Source organism: Larus michahellis, chromosome 3, assembly GCF_964199755.1.
Source record: "Larus michahellis chromosome 3, bLarMic1.1, whole genome shotgun sequence".
NCBI lineage: Eukaryota > Metazoa > Chordata > Aves > Charadriiformes > Laridae > Larus > Larus michahellis.
In genome coordinates this window covers 55,108,314-55,129,233 of record NC_133898.1, presented here as the reverse complement: position 1 = coordinate 55,129,233, position 20,920 = coordinate 55,108,314, and the positions used below count along the sequence as shown (strand labels likewise).

Genomic DNA, 20,920 nt, shown 5'->3' with positions numbered 1-20,920 from the left:
ACACAGGACTTGGGGAGGGAGGTGAGAGAGGGGTAAGGGTGGTGGATATCATTATTTCAGGTTATCTCCAATCAATGACACAGAACTAGTGACTATTCTTGTACTTTTGTGTAATCCCTTTGGCGTTCTTCAGTAACATGCAAGTAAAAAGAGTCTCTTACTGCCCCATAGTAAAAAAAAAAAAGTTATTTCATGCCCACAAAACTTTCATGCAACCTCTACCAGTAGAAAGGCCCATAAGACAATTAGCATTTCCACACACTGTGGAAGGTCTTCCATATAGAATTAGAAGGATTCAGGGGTTGCTAAGAAAAAAAGATGTGAAGTAATACTTCTTATCATCAACAACATGCACATTCTGGGCTGGGTAAAATACTGGGCAAATGAAGCAAAGTCCTGTGGGGAAAAAAAACAAACAGCAAAACAAAACCCACTAAGCATGCAAGTAGAAACCTTCATAAAGTTGACTTCCAAGATGGCAAAATCTACATTACATAAATCACGCTATTTCCCCATCTCTGAAGGACACAATTACACCTGAAATAACACATTTTAAACATGTGCTTCCAGCTTGTTTTCAGAAGTTTATGAACACTTTAAGGCATGCATCTTCTCCCTTTTTAATCCTGGTCTGTTTTAATTGAGAGCAGCTCCTCAATCTACATCACCACAGGGCCACACGAATGTGCCCGCACAAGGGAAGAATATACATGTATTGGAAAGAGCAGCCTTAAGGAGGAAGAATTAGGCCATTTCTTTAAACAGGAGGGTTAGTTTATGTGAGCTTTAAGTGACTGTGGAACTATGGTGTAACTGTATCAAGCACAGTCAAGCTGATCTAAGATAAGCTGCTGGTGAAAGGGGTCATCCTCTTGGCTGACGTAGCTTGTTTTCCCATCAGCACTGGTGATCCTCTGACTCCACAGGGAATTTATTTAGGAAGTTAACCAGCAGAAAACTTACCCTACACCAGAGAGAGTCAACAGGCACCTACCATCCAAGCTCCCTGAAACAGCTTGCTTCAGGGTCAGACATGTTCCAGCATTAACAAGACAGAAAGGGGAACGAAGCAAATAGGTTTAAGAGTTTATGTTCTCATTGATCCTAACAGCCTCTTGCAACCTGTTTCTAGAGGTCACCAGCACACCAGAAGGACTCAAGGTCACATTTGCAGTTCTTCATCAATCACAGCTGCCTACAGCTCAAAATACTAGCAGACATTCACCTCTGCATGTATCACAGGCTAGGAAGACAGACAGTGTGCTTGAGCCTCTCTTCTGCCACCTCTGCTGAGCTGGAAGTGACTGAGCAGAGCAGCATAGGTCGGGTAACTCAGCTGCCACTAGCAGACCTGGCAGAACTCATCTCTGAGAGGTCTAAAACCTGCCAAAATAATATTAGTTTAAGACAGTATAGAAGTCTTTATACAGGCTTTCAAATCAGTTTCACAACTCAGTTTTAAGTTCCAAAATAAAGTTCAGCACAGGAAATTTCTATATTTAAACAAAGCTTAAGTCTTACTAATTTATGTTTTAGCAAAAGAATTTCAATATTCCAATATTGCTCAACATAACTGTGTAACTGTTCTCGTGTTCTCCTTTCAATTTTGATATATATAGCAGATTTCAACTTCCTTACCATTCCTCCCCCTTCAGCTCCATAAACACCAAAAGAATTGTTGTCAAACACGAAAAACAAAAACCTCCTCTTACAAGCACTTGGAAAAAAAAGTGTTTCTTGGCACAGCAGAATGGCTAGTTGCTTTGATTCAAACACAAGTTGTTAAAACAAGATGTTGCAAAGTGCTAAGAGAGTAGTTCAACATATTTTTTAAAAAAAGGTACACACAGCTGAATGAACAAAAACAAACAAAAAATTAGCTTTGCAGTCAAATCGGAAGGTAACAACTACAACATCGTCTTGCAAACAAGAATCAAGGCTTGTCATGGGCAAGTAAGAAGTCACCATCAGCAAAGTAACCAGCCACAGTGATGTTAGCTAATACTCACAACATATCCATGGCTAGAGCCACCCAAGGCGATTCATGTTAAGTGACAGAGAAGGGGCATGCACTCTACATGTAGCCAGATTTATGCTTTAATAAACTGTTAGAAAAACCAGGAACAAGACAGATAAGTTATTAAATTACAAATAAAGCTTTAAAAAAAAAAAAAGGAAGAAAAACCACACATGGTAAGACAATAAACTTTCAGAGTAACCTAGTAAAATAATGGTAAAAGACATGTCCAGCTGGCATACACAAGAGATTGTCAAATAGCAGTTGGCTGATCAGTGAAGATAACGTTAAACTACAAAAAGTGAAGAAATAAATTAAAATATTATCTATAACTACATTCATAAAGTACGTAAGATTCATCGGTCACCATTTACATTGTTACTAAAAAGAGGAAAAAAATTTAGAAGTTAAGCAGAAAGAAAGCATTTGTGACATTAAAAAGAAAAATACACCTCACACTTAAAAAAAAACCAACCTGTAATCTTACACTTCAGTGAAATCTTATACTTCAGTGAAAAGATTTCTTCAAAACTTGATGATTTGCTGGGAGATATTTACATATCAAGTCTTTCATCTACCACAAAGGAAACCTCTCAGACTTTATAAATAGCTTTCCCTATAAGGATGAACTTTTTCTTCTGCTGTAATCGCATTCCTTTGAGCAATAAAAATGTTAAATTTCTCTTACCATTCCAGGCTTCTCCTTTTTCTATTTCTGATTTCTACCCCTTCAATACCACTGCCGTAGATGGATAAGCCTCCATCATTTTTCATTAGCATAAGATATGTGGTATTCACCACACACACACTTCATTCATCCTGGTCAACTGACAAACTTTGTGTCTTCTCATTCCCCTATGAACATTCACTTACACATTTTAGCCCCAACTTTTAAGAAGCCTTCCAAAAGTAGCAAGGAAACAAAGACAGATAAGCTAAATGATTACACTGAGTCAGGCAGCAAGCCACATTCTCCAGTAATGGTCCATATTATTCTACGATTCACTAGACATATCTTTCATTCAGGACTTCGTAGAACCTGTGGTTTGTTCACTAGGAGAACTTGGTCTGTAGAAACAAAGTCTGCCCTAGTGCCACAAACAGTATAAAGATTCCTCTGCTGGTCCATATGGCTATATCCCTATACGAGTAAATTAAACAGCCCGGAGCCTGTTCCCTGGCCGCAAAGTAAAGGGGCATGAGACAGCTTGTGTCTGCCAAAGCTAAACTCTTCTCCTTACACAAGGTCAGAATAGACAAGTGCCATTCCCACTGCCTTTTGGGAACAGTCCCTCTCTGCTTTCTCCCAACAGACGTGCAGGCAGTTAGGCATCAGTCTAAACCAGACCAAGGAGCACACTAAAAATTAAGCAGAATGGACAGGGCTAGAGCTTGAGCCCACACCCTCTCTGTGCTTAGTTCAAGTATAAGCACTGCATATAGCTCCAACAAAAGTCCAAAAAAGGTTTGAAAGAAACGGGCAATCTACAAGCACATTCCTACCCACAAACAGCCTATGAAAGTTCCTACAACACGCCAGATGATCCACTTCTCTCTACCACCACAAAAGCTAAGCCAGAAGTTGTAAGGGGAACGCACTGTTCTATAAACATTGGAGCCTGCAGGTCACCCATACTCTCTGACTTCTTGAAAGCACTTCTCAAAAGGACACCTCTAATCCCAGGCCCCTCTTGCATTCATAATCATGAGCTGAAGGCCACAGAACTATGCTTAAGACTCAAGACTCATGAAAAAGCAGCTTCTTGAGGGTAGTTGTCTCGGGAGTCTTTATTGGTGAAAACTGAAGTCTGAAGAAAAAGGAACAGTGAGACACATCCACACAAAAGCGATTTGCTCACAAGCATGAGACACGGGAGCCTGGCATGATGCAAGCTGAGCATACTAGCTAATGCAGTGCCTGTTTTGAGAACAGATGAGTTCAGTTTCCTGTTACATCAAACAGCAACTTTCATCAGTCCTACGTTCCCTTAAAAAAAGGCAAGAAAAAAAAATCTCTACTGACATCACACTTAGGGCTGGGCAGACAGTGGCGGATTAGGAAATACAATGAGTCACTGCAAATACAGAACACATAGCTAGAGTTTTCATAATGCCGTGCAAAATCTGGTCTTACAAAAAAAAAAAAAAAAACACCAAAAAAAAACCCCAAAACAATATATATGAAGTGAACTACACCAGAAGAAGAGTAACAGCAGCATAGTACCTTCACACAACCAAAGCAGTTGGGGAAAATAAGAACACTGTAAAAAGGACAGGGATAGACACAGGCCCACTGCAGGAAGGAACAAAATCAACACAATTCAACCATCAAGAAGGAAACATCAGTTAAAATGAGCTAATGGGTGAATGAGGAGGAAATAATATTAAGCTAAAAATACAGGTACAACTGAAAAAAAGAGAAAGCACAACCGACAGAGCTATGTTCCAAAACAGAATTCACTCTGGAGAAGCTGCTGAAGTATCTGTATATGCATAAAAGAAAATCAAAATATAACCACAAAAAAAACAGTGTAAGTAAAAGAATGAGTTATCATCAACTTGACTGCTATGTGTTCCGGAAAAAAAATCCTTAGTGAAATACTAAGGCACATAACTTTTTTTAAAACTTTTTTTAGCCACCATAATTCAGGCTAAACATCTTATTCTCTGAACCACCAGAACACCTCAACGTTGCAGAAATGCGACTAAAATATTTAGGGCAAAGAAAGTGGCATCTTTCTTGCCAATTAGGAAACTTCCCCACAGGGTGAAGCAAAGTAAATAGTATCATTAAGGTGAACATGGCAACACTTGTCAGCAGTTAGAAATATCTTCTATTTTGGGTACTTATGGATCAGAAGGATTAGAGATGCGAGGTTTCTGTACAAAGTTATTAGAACTTCGGATGCAGAAGTTTTCTTTCCTTTAGGAACTATTTGTGGCTTGACATTGGGGGATTTCTTTTTGCTGCAAGTGGAATGATAAGAGGAAGGAAGAATGTTGGAATTATTAACAGCTGAATAAACTTTGTGAAGAGAAGTAGAGCTCAGCTGCACAGGAGTTGGTTGATAATGCAGAAACAAGGAATCAGATCAATAAGTGCTAATGAAAGCATTAAATATTCACAGTTTCCAGATGGAAGCTGGATTAACCTGTCTCAGACCCTGACAATCTTTTCTTTGGCTCCCAACATCAAAGAAGGTGAGATTACTACTACTGCTTCTATGTTGATGTTTTTTATTATTTTTTTTAATTAGAAAGCCCTAAAATGAGTATGAGCTCTCTAAAGGCAACGAGTAACATCTAAAAGCCTTCTCTTTTGGTATTCTTGAGCCAGAACTACTTTGGAAAGCCTTCAAGCAGTACAGAGACCCCAGTTCTAGTCCTATTAAGCCATAAGATTTGGCATTTCTCAGTGATGTGACATTTTATTGTTAAAAGTCTCACTCACCCAGACTGAAACTTGCTATCAATGTATTTTTCAAAGGAATATGAAATTGGGAAACACAATATTTTTTTCTTCTTAATGCTACCTATGACAGGGTGCTTTGGAGCTGGGAATTAAGAAAGCTTCCTGTGGCGATAAATCACTGGGAAGAAGATATATAAAAATAACTCCAAAAGAAAGGAGTTCCTTGTAAATATGCAAATGATACACTTTTTTGAACTAATTTGTCCTCTTGCCAAGTTTTTTTTTTTCCCCTAAGAACACAATTAGCATACTTCTAAGTTGAAATAAAGCATTCGTGGTGTGCATTAACAGTAAAGATGAGTTAATCAATTTACCACAAAATTCAGAACTTGTTAACCAGATTGTCGTTCTCCCCTGCAAAAACAAACACATCATGAGCATTTTTGAATGTTCATTTAATAAAGTCATGATTGCAAGTCTGTTACCTGCCTTTTGAACTGTCTCATTTGAGTGTGCAACACATTAATACATTGTCTGGCGTAGCAGAAGCCAAAGTCTTCTATAAACATCAGGCAGGCTGGTTCCTCCCACACAAATTATGACAGCTTGACAAGAGTGATGATGAAACCATAGAAATATATCGCTTTCTCACAAGCTTTTAAAAAGGGGACAGGGGGCGGTGGGGGGAAGCCCACTTCCCAGGACGAAAATCCCGTTTCCTCACCTTGAAACAAATTAGAAAGAAAAAATAGAATCATTTAATAGAAGAGGTCAAAGCTGAGGCGTGACTGAAAACAGTTGCCACGTTCAAGCACATCAAGTCACATCCCACAAGATAAGCGAGGCTGAGCTGCGAGAGCCTTCAGATGGCAAAGGAACGAAATACTGGAAGGAGCTGTCAATCAGTAGGTGGCACTCTTCAAACTCTGACAGCGAGAAGTCAAGTACCAGCACAAGTGAGGACACATTACATAGCAAAGTCTGGATCTTTAGCAGAAATATCAACAAGAAATACTGAACAATTTTAACCCTAACTGACACCCATGGGCAATGCAATGGCTTCATTTCAATAATATATACAGCAATCCTTGTATGTAATCTTTGAAATTCCTAATTATAATTTTTGAGTGCTATAAATATTTTGGATGAACCCTACTGTATACTAGTGTACTAAAATGAGTATCTTAAGAAATTATCCATTACATACGCACAATACTTTGAGTGCAGCCTTGTAGCTAATTATATAGATGTAAGTCAAACTCCTGAATGATAAAAATATCGGGGTTTTAACATAACAAAACATAGCATTATTACTTAGATTTTGCCATACCTGTTCTTCAAAGCTGGGCAGTGAATTTGTTACAACAAAGAGAATATGTAACTAAATGTTTAGGAACAATATACGAATTGTTATTTGTTATATTTACTAGTGAAGATGCGGCCCATGCACCAAAAGATTCAATTGTTTTTGGAGTTCAAATCAATACAAAGTATAACAAAAATGAAAACATTGCTCCATAAAACAGGTGACAAGTTTTCCATTCCTGCAAATAGTGTTTCTTCATTTAACAATTATAGACTTTTTTGCATTTTAAATACAGATTGAAATCAATACACATTACTGCTCATTTGACAAAACAGTAAAGGAAGAGCAGATTTAGTAACAAAGTTCGAGTACAGGTACTTGTAATTGAAACAGCCAGCAGAGGGAGTATAAAAACAAAACAAAAAACCCCAAACAGCCCTTCTTCTTTTTATATATATATTTTTTTAATTATGATCTTAGCTTTCTTTTAGAATATGATAATAGTGCCAAAAGTGCAAAAAAATAGAATATTGTAAAAAACATTGAATTTTAAAGTATTAAACATAATGAATTGAAATTACTTTTAAAAGTATCATTAAAAAATTTAGCTTGTATTAGCCTCACCAAACTAAAATACAACTTTAATCACAGACAAGGTTAACATTGGCCAACAAGCTGCATAAGCCATTTCAAAGTTATAAATCCACACGCACCAAAACTCTCATTCTTATTTTCCAAATATAAAACTAAGTTCAATATTTGAGAATAGGAAGAGAATGTTAGGTATAATCTATTTGTGTTACAATACAGCACAAAATCTTAAAACTGAACAAAAGGTACTGTTGTACTGATCTGTACAACAGAAGATTTAAAAGCACGCCAAGTATATGCCCTGGATCATTAGTGGAAATGAGCATTTACACAACTTTCAAAATCAAGTCACCAAGTCATGTATATGCCAAAATAAAAACCCATCTTTACACTTTCAGGTTTTCACCACATCCACCTGATGAGTAGGGCTTAAATAAGAGCAAAAGAAAGGACGCAAACGGGGTGATTGGAGCCGCCAGCCTTGTGTTAGAATCTTAAATAAGCTGCCGTTCTCCTCGCAGAAGTGACAAAAGAGAGACCCTGTCCCAGCTCACCTACACCATCCCACCGTGCATAACCACGCCTTCCACAGCCCATCTTGCAGGAGGAGCAAGCTTACTGAGTTAACAGTGAGGGCGTTACCTCCTTTCTCAAGGCCTATGAGCGCTAGGTACCCCCAAGCCATCCGGCAAGCATGAGCAGCAGAGCTGAGGAGTCAAAGGGACAGAGGATTAGTTATTTCAAATGTAAACTGCATGCTTTATAGACAAACATTTGTAAAAATATCTGGCTTGGACAAACAAGCCCTCCTTCGCTGTTCACTGCTTGTGCCCGCACGGTTTCCATTCCCTTTCCATACCATTCCTTGCTGTCTGCTCTATGTATTGATCCATTATCCCTCTAAATAGAATGGCAGTGCTTCAAACCAGGATACGTGGTGTTCTGTATGTTAATGTAAAATGTGGTATTAAGAACTCCCACCAGTCCTGATGGGAGCCACTGAGCGACAACATTTATCATATTGTCACTATGCTTTAGTGACAATTTTGCTTTCAATTAATGCGGAACCAGAATCCCTGGGGTGAAAACCAGAGACAATTCCATTTTCTACATCAGCATCTAAATTTTAAGGATGATTTAATTGTAAAACCAAACCATGCCCACCTTTACACGTGGGATTCATTGCTGAAGATCAGCATTTGGTTTACGAAACCCTGATTGCAACTAATGAATACACAGATCAGGAAAAAAAGAGAGTCAAGCTAAGATTAACTTTCCTATTAGTGCAGGTAACAAGGAATACTTTTAACTTTATTGAAACGTTAATTGCTATTCTCTTCCACAACTACAGATTTTACTACCTCTACTCTTTCTTAGAGTGCTACTCAATCAGAAAGTCTTAGCATCTGTCACATGAAGGTCCAGGATAAACTTGCTGCACAAAGGCGGGGGAAGGCAGACAAAAAGGTAACTGTATAAAATACCAATATACTGATACATCTCGGGCAAGCAGAAAGCCCCCATACTGTAAAATACTCATACCTGTGAGTAGACTCACAGGACACAGATGAAACATGCTACACATGTGCAGCTTGAGAGACCTGGAGTGTAGAAGGAACATTGGATGGTCCCCAGAAAGTAGGACATTTCACAGAAACCTGGAATTCCTGGCAGTTTGCATTATCCTAAATAGATAGAACTCCACTGGAGAATTGATCCAGGATGTTAGATACTAGAAGTTTCTTAGAACACTACATTATGCACCAAGTTACAGATTTCAAACAGTTAAGAAAAATAACACACACCATACAAAGTTCAGGTCAGGTTCGAGACCATCCAAGGAACCCGAAGGTGCACAAATCCATAGGACCTGATGAGATGCATCTGCAGCTCCTGAGAGAACAGGCGGATGAAGCTGCTAAGCAACTATCCATCATATATGAGAAGTCAGTCGTGACAATTCGGCGAGGTTCCCACCAATTGGAAAAGGGGAAACATAATCCCCTTTTTCAAAAACAGGAAAGAAGGAAGACCCGGGGGAACTACAGGCCGGTCAGTCTCACCTCCGCGCCTGACAAGACCACGAAGCAGATCCTCCTGGAAACTATGCTGAGGCACATGGAATATAAGGAGGTGATCGGTGACAGACAACATGGCTTCACTAAAGGCAAACTGTGCCTGACAAATTGGGTGGCCTTCTATGGTGGGGTTACAGCATTGGCAGATAACAGAAGAGCAAGTGACATCAGGTACCTGGACCTGTGCAAAGCATTTGACACTGTCCTGCACGACATCTTTGTCTCTACCTGGAGAGACATGGATTTGATGGATGGACCACTTGGTGGATAAGGAACTGCCTGGATGTCGCACTCAAAGTGTTGTGGTCAGTGGCTCAATGTCCAAGCGGGAACCAGTGACAAGTGGAGTTCCTCAGGGGTTGGTATTAGGACCAGCGCTGTTCAACATCTTTGCTGGTGACACGGATAGTGAGACTGAGTGCACACTCAGCAAGTCTGATGATACCAAGCTGTGTGATGCAGTCAACATGCTTGAGGGAAGGGATGCCATCCAGAGGGACCTGGACAGGCTTGAGAGGTGGGCCCTCTTTACTGTGAGGGTGGCGAGACACTGGCACAGGTTGCCCAGGGAAGCTGTGGATGCCCCATCCCTGGAAGTGTTCAAGACCAGGCTGGATGGGGCTTTGAGCAACCTGGTCTAGTGGGAGGTGTCCCTGCCCATGGCAGGGGAGTTGGAACTAGATGATCTTTAAGGTCCCTTCCAACCCAAACCATTCTATGATAGAAGCTTTTGCTGTCCAGTCCAGTGCTTTACCAGGAATCTTAAAAACAAAAATAGCCAGATAGAGCACAAACTGAGTATTGTGGAACCTAAAATTTTAATAATATCAAGAACCTTCTAACAAAATCCTGACTGGAAAGCATGCAAGTCAAAAGAGCTCAGAGGAGAAAGAAGAATACATCTCTGGTGTTTTCACTGTTTTCCAGTCTTGAAGATTCTGTTAGGTCACTTTTAAATTTCCCTTCCAAAAAGCTCATCTCAATACTCTTCCCTACAGAACTCCTCAGTTTCCCTGTAAAAGTATTTAGACTTTTTTGTCTTTAAAGTCAAACAGTGTATTTATGTATATACATATGTGTGATTTAGAATCTAAAATGCAATTCAGGAAACAAAAGCTATGAGATGCAGCACATTATCTTCATTATTCTACATGACCTCATCCTCTTCAAAACAATAATAGCCTTCCGGCTGAGCTGCAACCAGGACTGTGCACAGTACTCCAAACAGTTGGACAAGTGCTCTTTGCAGTAGCTGCACTGGAACTGAATAGTATCTTGTTTGACTTCCCTCCACTCCTTTTTTCAGCCTGGTTTCCTAAGGAAATCAGACTTATGCAATCAGTCAGGGAAGGAGGGAAGTGTACGCATATGTATGTACGCACGTGGATGTCTGCCTGTCTGACCTCACTAATACCTTTTGAGCCCACTGGCCAGTTTCAACCACATTCGAGAGGAGTAGAGATATCAGACATTTAAGTTCTTGAAAGTTTCATGAGGGCAGGCTGCAGAGCACAGAAAAGTATCTCCACAGAGAGAGAGGCTGCATGTCGTCTTAGACGTCAGTAAACTCACAGGGGAAAGAACCACTCTGCTCCTTTCCTGCCAGCAGGAAAATCTTCAGTCAGAGGTCATAACCAAAGACGACCAGGTTTCTCGTGTTCACGTATCCATAAAATAGCTTAAGCTGAATTCAACACTGCTTTTAAAATGGTGTTTTATGTTTTCCATGTCTTTTTCTTGATCTAGCATAGACCATGTGCGTCGTGCCATTTCCCTACATGACACACATTCCCTGGCTCAGACCCTTGCTCCCAAGACCACTTATTTTAAAATGTCAGAGTTGTACCACTCACATAGCAGCATTCTACCCCTCTTAAATACAGAGAAAATAAAAATTGGAAGAGCTTCAGATTCCCTTCAGGCCTCAAAACTAAACAAGTACATGGCTCTGTAACATAATCAACTATTGAATAAAGTTTGAAAAAGACAATGCAGTAAATCTTTATTCACCTCTACCACAGACCAGACCAAGTACTACCATGCAGGTTATTGTGCTAAAGACAGCTGCAAGGCAGTAAGACAAATAATGAGGTTCCAGCTGACATCTCTATAGTTCTTCTCACATGTCCCCAAAATACATACATGTGCAAACTATGCACTACTCACCTGTACCCAAAAAGCCACCTTTTATGTTATCATGTTAACAGATTAAAACACAAGTTTAGGGAGACTTTAAGGCATAAATCTATGTTTTAAGAAATTGTCACAAGAAAAAAAGAAAACATAAACAAACCACCCTAACACAATTAAACACAGGTGATCGCCATCACCCTAGGCATCAAAACGTTAGGCGAGAAAAAAAAGTTTCTGATAAAAAAAAAAAAAAAAAAAGAGAGATGTATTTCATCCCTGACACATGCTCCACTTAGAAATTCATTAATCCCATGCCCAACTGAACCTCGGCACGTTTCCTGGCGGGACGCTGGAGCCGAGAGCTGGCGGGAGGGCAGGGGCAACCCGACCCCAGGAGGTTTCAGCCCGAAGCCCCGGCCACTCCGGGGACGCCGCAGCACAAGAGGCGCCCACCCGGCGGGGCGCGGTCTATCGGTGGAACGCCTCGGTGAGGGGCAGGCGGCGGCGGCGGCGGCAGCCTCGAGGCGAGACACCGGAGGGGAGCCGGTCCGCGTCCCTGTGAACGGGGAGTTTCTGCCATGCGAAATCGTCCTCCCTCCCCTCACAACACGCCTCAGCGGCTGGGGCCGGCCGGCGGCCCCCGCTGCCGCCGGGAGGGCGCCCACAGACCCCCTCACCGGGCGGCCGAGCGGCTGCTCTCGCCCCACTCCCGCCCCCCGACACGGGGCGAGCGCGGCCCCGCGCCCTCCCCCCTGCATTTGGGCTCGGGGGGAGCCGGCCAAGGTTTCGCCGGCAGCGGCGGAGGATCGCTCGGAGCGCCCTTTACGGAGCGCCTCAATGGCCCCTCTATTCCGCCCTCCTCGTCAGCCGGTCCCTACCCCCGTTACAGCGCCGGCCCCCCACAGCAAGGAGCACATGTTTCCTCTCCGGCTTCTCGCCCGCCTTGCAATGAGCCGCGGCCAGGAGAAGGAGGCACCCGCTATCAAAGAGGGATCAAAGGCACGGAATCAACCCGCCTGTGGCGGATCTGACAGGGGATGCAGAAAGAAGCGATACGTTTCGCCCTCTTCGGTCCTCCGCCGCCTTTCCGATACCATAATGCTTCCTTACCGCTACTTCAAGTAAGTAGGGGGGAAAGTCTCCATTTCCCTACATATCATTCCTGAGCAAATTAAGCATGCACCGAGTAAAAGGCTGACACACATATACGTAGAGTTGTCTGATTCCGGAATGATGCCGAAATCACCGAGGCGTTAACAGCCAGCTCCCACAAAGAGCACTCAGTTGCATCGAGCATCCCCTTTGTCCGTGCATCCTCAATACACGCCCGGCCGCTCCTCCATGCGTCCACGCACGCCCCACGCATACGGCCCCTTTGTGTCTTCGCCTCCCCCCCCCTCACAAAGAAATGCCCCTTCCTCAAGGCGTGCACCCAGCCTCAGACACAGCTCTTCGCCTCCCCGCGAGACACGCGCGACCCGCCGCCGGGCACAACGCTCCGGTACCTACTTGTGTTCAAGAAACAGTCCGTAAACCTCCTAAAGCAGCTTGCAGAAGATCCATCTTCCATGTCTGGCCCTAGGAGCAGGGGAGACGAGAAGGAGAAGAAGGCGCCTCTCTGCCGCTGCTGCCGCCTAGGAGTCCTGCTCCCGCCGGGGCCGTCGCCTCCTCGGATCCCGTCGCCGCGGGCTGCTGCTGCTGCAGCACCGAGGGAATTGCAGGACCACGGGCGAGAAGCGGCTGGGGAGAGGAGGAGCCGGGAGTGGTGCTGCCGGGGGCCGCCGGCTGCGGAACGGAGCAGCAAGCCCTGGATGGAGGAAGAACAGAAGAGTCTCCTCCTGCCGCTGCCGCCTGGATGGGCGATCAAGTGAGCTGCTGCTGCTGCTCCGCCAACATCTCTTCCTCCTCCTCCTCCTCCTCCTGCCGCTCTCACTGCCTCTCCTCCTCCTTCCCTCCCTTGGAGACTTGTGAGGTTAAAGGAAGACGAGGAGGGGAAACGAGGAGGCGGCGGCAAGAAGTAAAAAGAAGATGGAGAAGCGGAGGAAAAGGAGGGGATTGGAGCGAGGAAAGGAGCCGCTGCCGCTCTGGGGACGATGCTGGCGGAGGCGGCGGAGGAGGCTGTCCCTGCAGCGCGGCTCCTGCTGCTGCTGGTGGTTGTTAGGAGGAGAGAGAGGGAGCTGCAGGCAGCCGAGCCGCCCCCAGGAGCGGGGGGAGGAGGAGGAGACCCGCCGCTGCCTCCACCTCCGCCGCTCTGGCCATGGGAGTGGAGCGGGCGGCTGCCGGAGCCGGGCTTTTCCCCGGGTGCTGCAGACAGGGGGGCCGAGGGGCGGGATAAGATCCGCTTCTCCGGGTTGGACATGCTTCCGCTCTTCCCTCCCTTTCACGGTAGTTTAAGGCAGGACGTCTAGGAGAGATACTGGAGTAAAGCGAAAGGGGAAGCCGAAAAAGGACGGAGCCAAACGAGGGGCACCCGCGGTTCGGTCCTTCGTTCCCTCCAGCAATCCCCGGGCAGTATTTCCTCTGCACCCCGGCTCCCCGCCCTCATAAAAGCCTCACATTTCCGTTCCCCCTTTAGGCCGGAGGGGACAGGGCGCTACTGACCGCCAAGCGGTTCCGATTCCCTTTTAAAGTCCGCTTTTCCTCATGCTCCCACCTCGCATTCAAAGCAAGAAAACGCCAACAACCTGTATTTTCTTCGAGCGAGGCAAATATTGCCCCGTATGTGCGTGCGCGTCTGCAAAGAGGCAGATAAAATCACTGCAGTGCCGCTTCCAGTACCAGCCCCGGCCGCCAGAAAACGCCCACTGGCGGAGCCAGCGCTTCCCAGGCTGCCTCCCTGCCTCTCATTACCAGGCGCGCACACAGGAGCTACAGCACAGCGGTTACCTAAAGGGAACGCAGGGAGAGAGACACGAGAAAAAGATCCTCCCTACGCAGCCTCGTTATTTTAAACAGATATTTCCAGCCACCCAGCTAAAACGGCAGACGCCCTGCGGCGGCTGGGACGAAGATGCCAGAGACCTGCCCCTCCGTTGCTGTGGGGCATCAAACCCCCGCTCCTATACGGAGATGCATAGTCCCTCCCCGATGCCCCGCATCACACGTGTTTGCTTCAGCCCCCCTATACCACCCTCTCCCCCCGGTCCGGGTCTGTACATAGCACACCTGAGGCCACTCAGCCCCAGCCCTCCAAGCCCCCCAGCTCCCCGAGGGGGCTCCCTCACATCCTGGCCTCAGGTGCGGTGTGTCTCCAGGGCCGCCACCGGCCTTGCTCCACAGGCACAGGCGGTGCCGCCGCTCACTCAGCCCAGCCTGTCGCGCCGGCCGGCCGCCACCCCGACTCCGTGGCGGGGTCCCCGGGCAGGCGGGGACCCGCCCGGCAGCCCCCCAGGCGACAGCTCTCCCCTCGAAAGACTGTCCCGCCACCGCCGCCGGGCCCTCAGCCGACGCCTCGCCACCCCGCCCCGCCAGCCCGGCCGCAGCCCGCCCGTCCCGGCGGCACGGCGCCTCGGCGGGCCGCGCTACGGCGTCCCTCAGCGGGGCGGCTGCCGGGGGAATGCCCGGCCAAAGGAAGCCCGAGGCCGGGCTCGGAACGGAGCGGGGCAGAGGTCTGCGCTGGAAGCCCCCGCCCCACGTATTTCGTTTTCGCCCCGAACTCGCTCTGCCCTGGGCATCAGCCGCCGCCGAGAGGCGGACGGGGAGGTCCCAAGTTCACTGGAGTTTACCTCGGAGAGCGGGGAGCGGCTTCGGCATCTCCAACCAACTGCGGGGCTCCCCCTCAGCCCGGCCGGGGCGCTTCCTTCGGGCCGGTCCGGGCCGGACGCGGCCGTTGGGAAGCCGTTGCCCCGCGCCGCCCGTCAGTTTAACGGAACCCCAGGGCAACGGGCTGCCGCCCCGCCCTCCCCTGCCGGGACAACCGCTCCCCTCGCTCCACAGCGCGCTCAGCGCCGTTAACCGGCGAGCATCATTCGTGACCCGGGCGGCACGCAGAGCCCGCGGCGCCCCTGTCCTCGCCCGCTGGTGGCAGCGTTCACCCGGGCGGGGGCCGCCCTGCTCTCGCCTCCCCTCGCCTCGCCCGGCTGCCAGGCAGCGGGGCTCTCCTCGCCCTCGGAGGGGAGGCTGAGGCGCGGAGCCCGCTGCCCGAGCGCCGGGCTGGCAGCGCCCGGCTCCCTCGGGGCAGCCTCGGCGCCAGCCGCCAGCATCGGGGGGAGCTGCGGGGCCGGCCCACCCCGCAGCGCCGCCCTGCCTCGGCGGGACACCCCGGCGGAGGCTTCCCCAAATACCTGGATGGGGGGTAGGGAACCGCGCTCCTCAGGTACACGGGGACAGTTCCCCCCGGGCGCTCCCATCCGCCAGCGGGCGGAGAAGCGGCCGCCGCGGCGGTGCCCGCCCGGCCGGGGCTGCCGCCGTGCCCCCGGCGGTCGACTTTGTTGATGTGCGGCGGGGACGGGCTGCCGGGCGGCGGGGAGACGCCGGCCGCGCCCTGCGCAGGGGGTCCGGGAGCGGGCACGGCGGGAACCGTTGCAGGTATTCGCGGAAAAGCTGTTTCTTTTGCTGTTGCCGGCGGGGCACCCGAAAAGCGGGAGATTCTGTTTTCCTCCTCTGAAGTCCCGGAGATGGAACCTCCCCGCCGTCCGGTGCGGCTGCAGGTGCTGCCTTAGGGGGTCCGCCGTCCCAGGAGTCTGCCGCCATCCGCCGCCAACTATCGCAATCTTCCTATTCCCGTTCAAAATTAGGCTCTTTTCTTTGGAATTTCGACTCCTGGTTTAGAAACAATATAAACCTACGCTTTTGGTTTTTATTTTAAATCGTTCCAGTATTTCACGTAGATCATTTCAGGACTTCTTTTAATGGTAGAATACATACTAACTCCTGTCAAAGTTACCGTCTTTATGTACCAACTTAATCTGGAAGGCTGCAAATGGAGACGTTCCTCTGAAAACAATAACGTTTTCAGATTAAAGTGCGTTTTCAGCCAGGTGAATATTCTGTAACAGTGAGAAACAATCCAGAGAGTTTGCAAAAGATTTAAAATGCCAAAACAGATGAAAGACTCTCATAAAACAAACAACAAACCCATAAAACAAAACAAAAAACTCAGGGCAGGTTTTACTAGACTGTTTTCATCTGCATGGTTCTTAAAACCTGCTGTTGCCTAAAAATCCTGAACTAAAATACAGAAAAACTGCATCTGCTTTTGTGATCCATTTTCTCTTAGTGTTTCTGACTTTATTAAAACAGTTTAGTAACTTCTATTTCATACGCCTATTTGTGCAAGATGCTTTTATTTCCTTGAGTCCAAGCATTAGCTACTTTACATATAGAGTGTTTCTCTCCTAACCTGCTGCAGGATGACTAGAGATCCAGGAAGTATTTAAATTCTCTGAGAAAAAGTTTAGCTAATGGAAACAAAACTTCAGTGAATTGTGTTTTGTTGTTGCAGCCTCTTTGTTGAGCAATTAACAGGTTCTTGTTAGAAAATCTCTTATACTAAAATATTTAAATTGAAAGAGATAGGCTGAAATGACTGACAAAAAGCAAGAGCTATTCACCTGAAAAAATGAAAGTTGCTCCCTTAGACAGATTAGTCCCAAATTGTTCTGTCAATATCAAGAGTAAATTACTGAAACTTTACATCGTCAGTTTATAATTGTAGAAATCTTGTTTGACTATGCTAATCTATGCTAAATTCCTCAATTGCTGTTCATCCAAACTCCAGTTGTTCAAATATAACTGCCTGAAACTGGTTGTGTATTTATACAAGGAATGTGAATTGTGCATATATAAATATCTATGTGTATATTCAACAAACCAGGCAAAAATACATTTTGATTTGTAAGAAATCATCCGATATTCTAGACAAGCAGCTTTCAGGTTAAGGGTTATTTACAAACTGTTCATTTGATTATTATTCATTAGCCATTGGCCATTCATACCTGATTGGTGACCTGCTTCTTGGATGGGCAAGCAAAAGCAATTGCAAAAGAAAAGTTAGATGACAGTGAAAATTAATTTTCAAGCTCTGTACATAATATATTTGTAAAATATACAGATTTGTGGACAAGTCAAATACACTTGGTGGCCATCTCAATACCTGGGGATAAATTAGTGATGAATCACGTTTGCTCGTTCCCCAATGTATCTGTCAATCTGGGTTTTCATTGCTCAGTCAGCATGACAGTCTCCGCTGCCACAGAAGGATGATGTCACTGTGGGACTAACCATACACCCATGTCATTTACTGGAAAAGCCTCACCCACTCCGATAGGAATTTTTTTGATGTGGAACAGCGAGGTTTGCTACATCATCCCCCTCAAAAAAAAGGATTTTAAAAACCCTGAAACATGAAGAAATGCAAATTAAAATACTTTGATGCATCCACTTGCATCAGGTGCAAAGGTTCTGGTGCAATGGTGGGCAAAAGTCTTTGGTTGTATGTGCATGGGTAAATGCGATTTCACAAGAGTTCAGGAGTCAAGAGTTCCCAGTGAGGCCATCAGGAGGTCTAGTGTCCATCGTACTTACAGGAACAGGCCTGGTTTGAAAGAAGCAAATAAGTCCCTTTGGCAATAATTTGGCAATATTAATCAAAATACTTGAAGGAAAACATTGTGGCGGCAAAGTAAAATCAAGTTATAACAACAGTTGTTTGGTATTAAATACAGCTTAAAACCAAACACCTGTTCTTTCCCAATTCTGGCTGCTACATTTTAAGAATGACAGTGACTCATCTTTTATCTGGTCCCACTCTTTTGCCTGGTAAATCCTCTTATCTCGCTCATCATCCTTATATCCTAAGATTCCCCTCTATGATGCATGATCAATTCCTTGAAAAAAATAAGGAATAAGGTGGATTATAGGGAAAGGGAGTTTAGAAAAATGTCGGATGACGGCAGTAGAGAAGCTGAGTGAACCAACCACCTGAATGTGGGTGAGGCAGGAGCAGCCTCAATGAAATGCAGAGAACCTGCTGGAAGGGTGCAAAGCGGGGAGAAAAGGATAAATGCAGCTAAAACCCAAGCTCTAGAGCTGAGTAAATACAGCCCCAAATTAAATCCCTTATGGAAAAGTCCTGTGCAAATTAATAAAAATAATTGCATTTTTTTCCTAGGGATTTTCTGCTAAATGATCTTACAGAATACAGTAATTATTACCCAGCTACTGAATTGCTATTGTAAATTAGAAAACTACAGAAAAAAACACATTGTTTCCTAAAGCCTTATTCTGGAAACCTTTAGAGTAATTTATAGAGAACCCTATTTCCCAAAAGATTCTTTTTACAAAGGATTATTCTCAAACATTGGACGCATGCAAGGAGTAAATTTGTTTAAAGGGTATGTATCAGCTATTTTCTTTGATGCCCACAAACCCTCATACAAGCCACCTCTTTTCCACATGAATATTAACTGCGAGTGTCGATAACATGCAAACGTGTGCTATCTTGAAAGTGGTTTTGGAAATTACCTACTCCAGATGCAGAAGAAATACTGTGAGCTCCAAAATGAACTGCAATTCATTCAGCAAATCAAAACAACACTTTTTGGGTTTTGGGGTTGTTTTTTTGGTTTTTGTTTGTTTGTTTGTTTGTTTCTAAGAAGTCCAGGTCTGTTCAGAGATAACTGATATTCAGAAAAAGAAAAAAATAAATAAATATATTGTTTGCTTTCAATAGTTTGTTCAGCTCTGGTTATGTCATTTTGCTTTCTGCTCTGCAAGGTGACAGCTGAAAGGTTATGTGGCTGGAACTATAAATAATAAGTGTTTCTCTAGAAATGCTCCATTAGGTGATGCATGATGGTTGGGATATTAATAAAGCTGTAAAGACCATGTCTTTTCCTGGCAATTTTTTCCTTTTAGAAAGCACAAAACTACAAAGTTATTTTTCAGGGGAAAATTGCAATTCTTTATGGAAAGAAGATACCTCATGTGCAAGGGTGGGACATTTTAATCTGAAAATTTTCAGGTAGACATAATGCTACATATTACCTTGTAAGAAAAAGCAAAATAGCTTTAATTTTCAAACGAAATGCCAATGCATTCAAAGGGAACTATTTACATTTCACTTTCCTACCAATGTAATTGGGTTTGTTTCCTATAAAGGACAATGCAAGTAGCTAAAGGAAACCTTATGATGCCCTCTATCATTTTGTGCTGTTCTGTGCAGCACAAATATCAGATATTTATTGTGGTTTTTTTTAAGTTTGGTCAGAAAAGGAAACAGTTGTTTGGACTTAAGTTACTTTTGTCAAAGCAAAGAACTTCCCCCTTTCCTTTCTCTCCCTTCCACCCTCCCACCACCCCCCAAAAAAAACCCCTGTCCTCTAAATAAATGAAAATGCCAGTAGTAGCTGTCTTTACTGAGATGCTATATTATAAACCAAAAGCACCAAAACCACTGTAACCTCTTTGATACAAAGACCATCTTTTGAATCATGTCCAGCACAACAGGATCCTGGCTTGGGACCAGGGCCTCTGAGGTAGTAATGAAACACAAACAGCAAAGGACGTAACAGTTGGCATGGTAGGCAACAGCACTGTTGTTACCTAACACTATTGGAATAGCCATTTTTATTGCAACAAAAATAAATAGGGTTATCAGGATTTTTGTAATTTTATCTTTCTGTTTTCCTAATGAAATCCTGAGTTAATTTATGACAGAAGAAGATTGTTATAATTTGCTATCTGCTAGAGACAAATAATTAAGTTGTTTCAATTCTGTACTCAATTGGAACATAGAAATTCTAACCTTCACATGAACTAAAGCTGCTTTAGATGTAACAGATTTAAGAAAAATTCAAAAGAAAAAGTTAATACTGACTTATCTTTTACTCCTTTGCCGTGAGCTGTGCATCTTGCTAGCACGTAGCGCAGCCCATACACTGCTACTGTCACTAGAAGGATGCCAGCTTTCCTCCGTAACTCTCTCTTGCAACCCCTTCTTCACTTTCCCAAATTTTCCAACCACTAAAACCAAGCAGACTTTTCCTCAACATGGTTTGCACAGTTCATGCGAAATCCTACTGCCCCATCACTGGCAAATTCTTTGATGGAATTTTCAAACTCAGCTCTGAGTTTAAGTGTAGGGCTTTGTTCTAGCCTAAGTCTACAGATGGTTCCTTTTTGATATTAACAGCAGGTGCAAAAATAAATGAAGAGACTGAGTCCAGCCTTTAGAATTATCTACGAAGAAACCAAATTCATGTTGAATTCCAGCATCTTGTTGTGACTTCTGAGCATCATTCAGAGGGAAACAAGTTTCTTTTTAAACAATGCTTCATCCTTTTCACTTTAATTTCTCCTTTGTTTTACACTTTCTCACAAATTCCATTTCTCCCAGTTGCAGTAACTACCAAATTACCCCCTGGGAAGAACAGGACTTTTAC

General features: G+C 44.8%; 1 protein-coding gene across 4 annotated transcripts in view; it reads right to left on the bottom strand.

The window, feature by feature from the left end:
• The window catches only part of PDE10A (phosphodiesterase 10A), a 393,462-nt gene that overhangs the window by 182,472 nt on the left and 190,070 nt on the right, over window positions 1-20,920 (bottom strand). For 2 of the 4 annotated variants that reach the window (XM_074580274.1, XM_074580277.1), the window contains exon 1: window positions 13,047-14,480. The exons of 1 other annotated variant lie outside the window; for it this stretch is intronic. In XM_074580274.1, coding sequence (XP_074436375.1) covers window positions 13,047-13,896 — 850 coding nt within the window. In that variant the 5' untranslated portion in view covers window positions 13,897-14,480. Of the gene's footprint in view, window positions 1-13,046; window positions 14,481-20,920 lie in introns of those variants that run through there. One more of the 4 variants, XM_074580276.1, reaches the window with a different exon arrangement.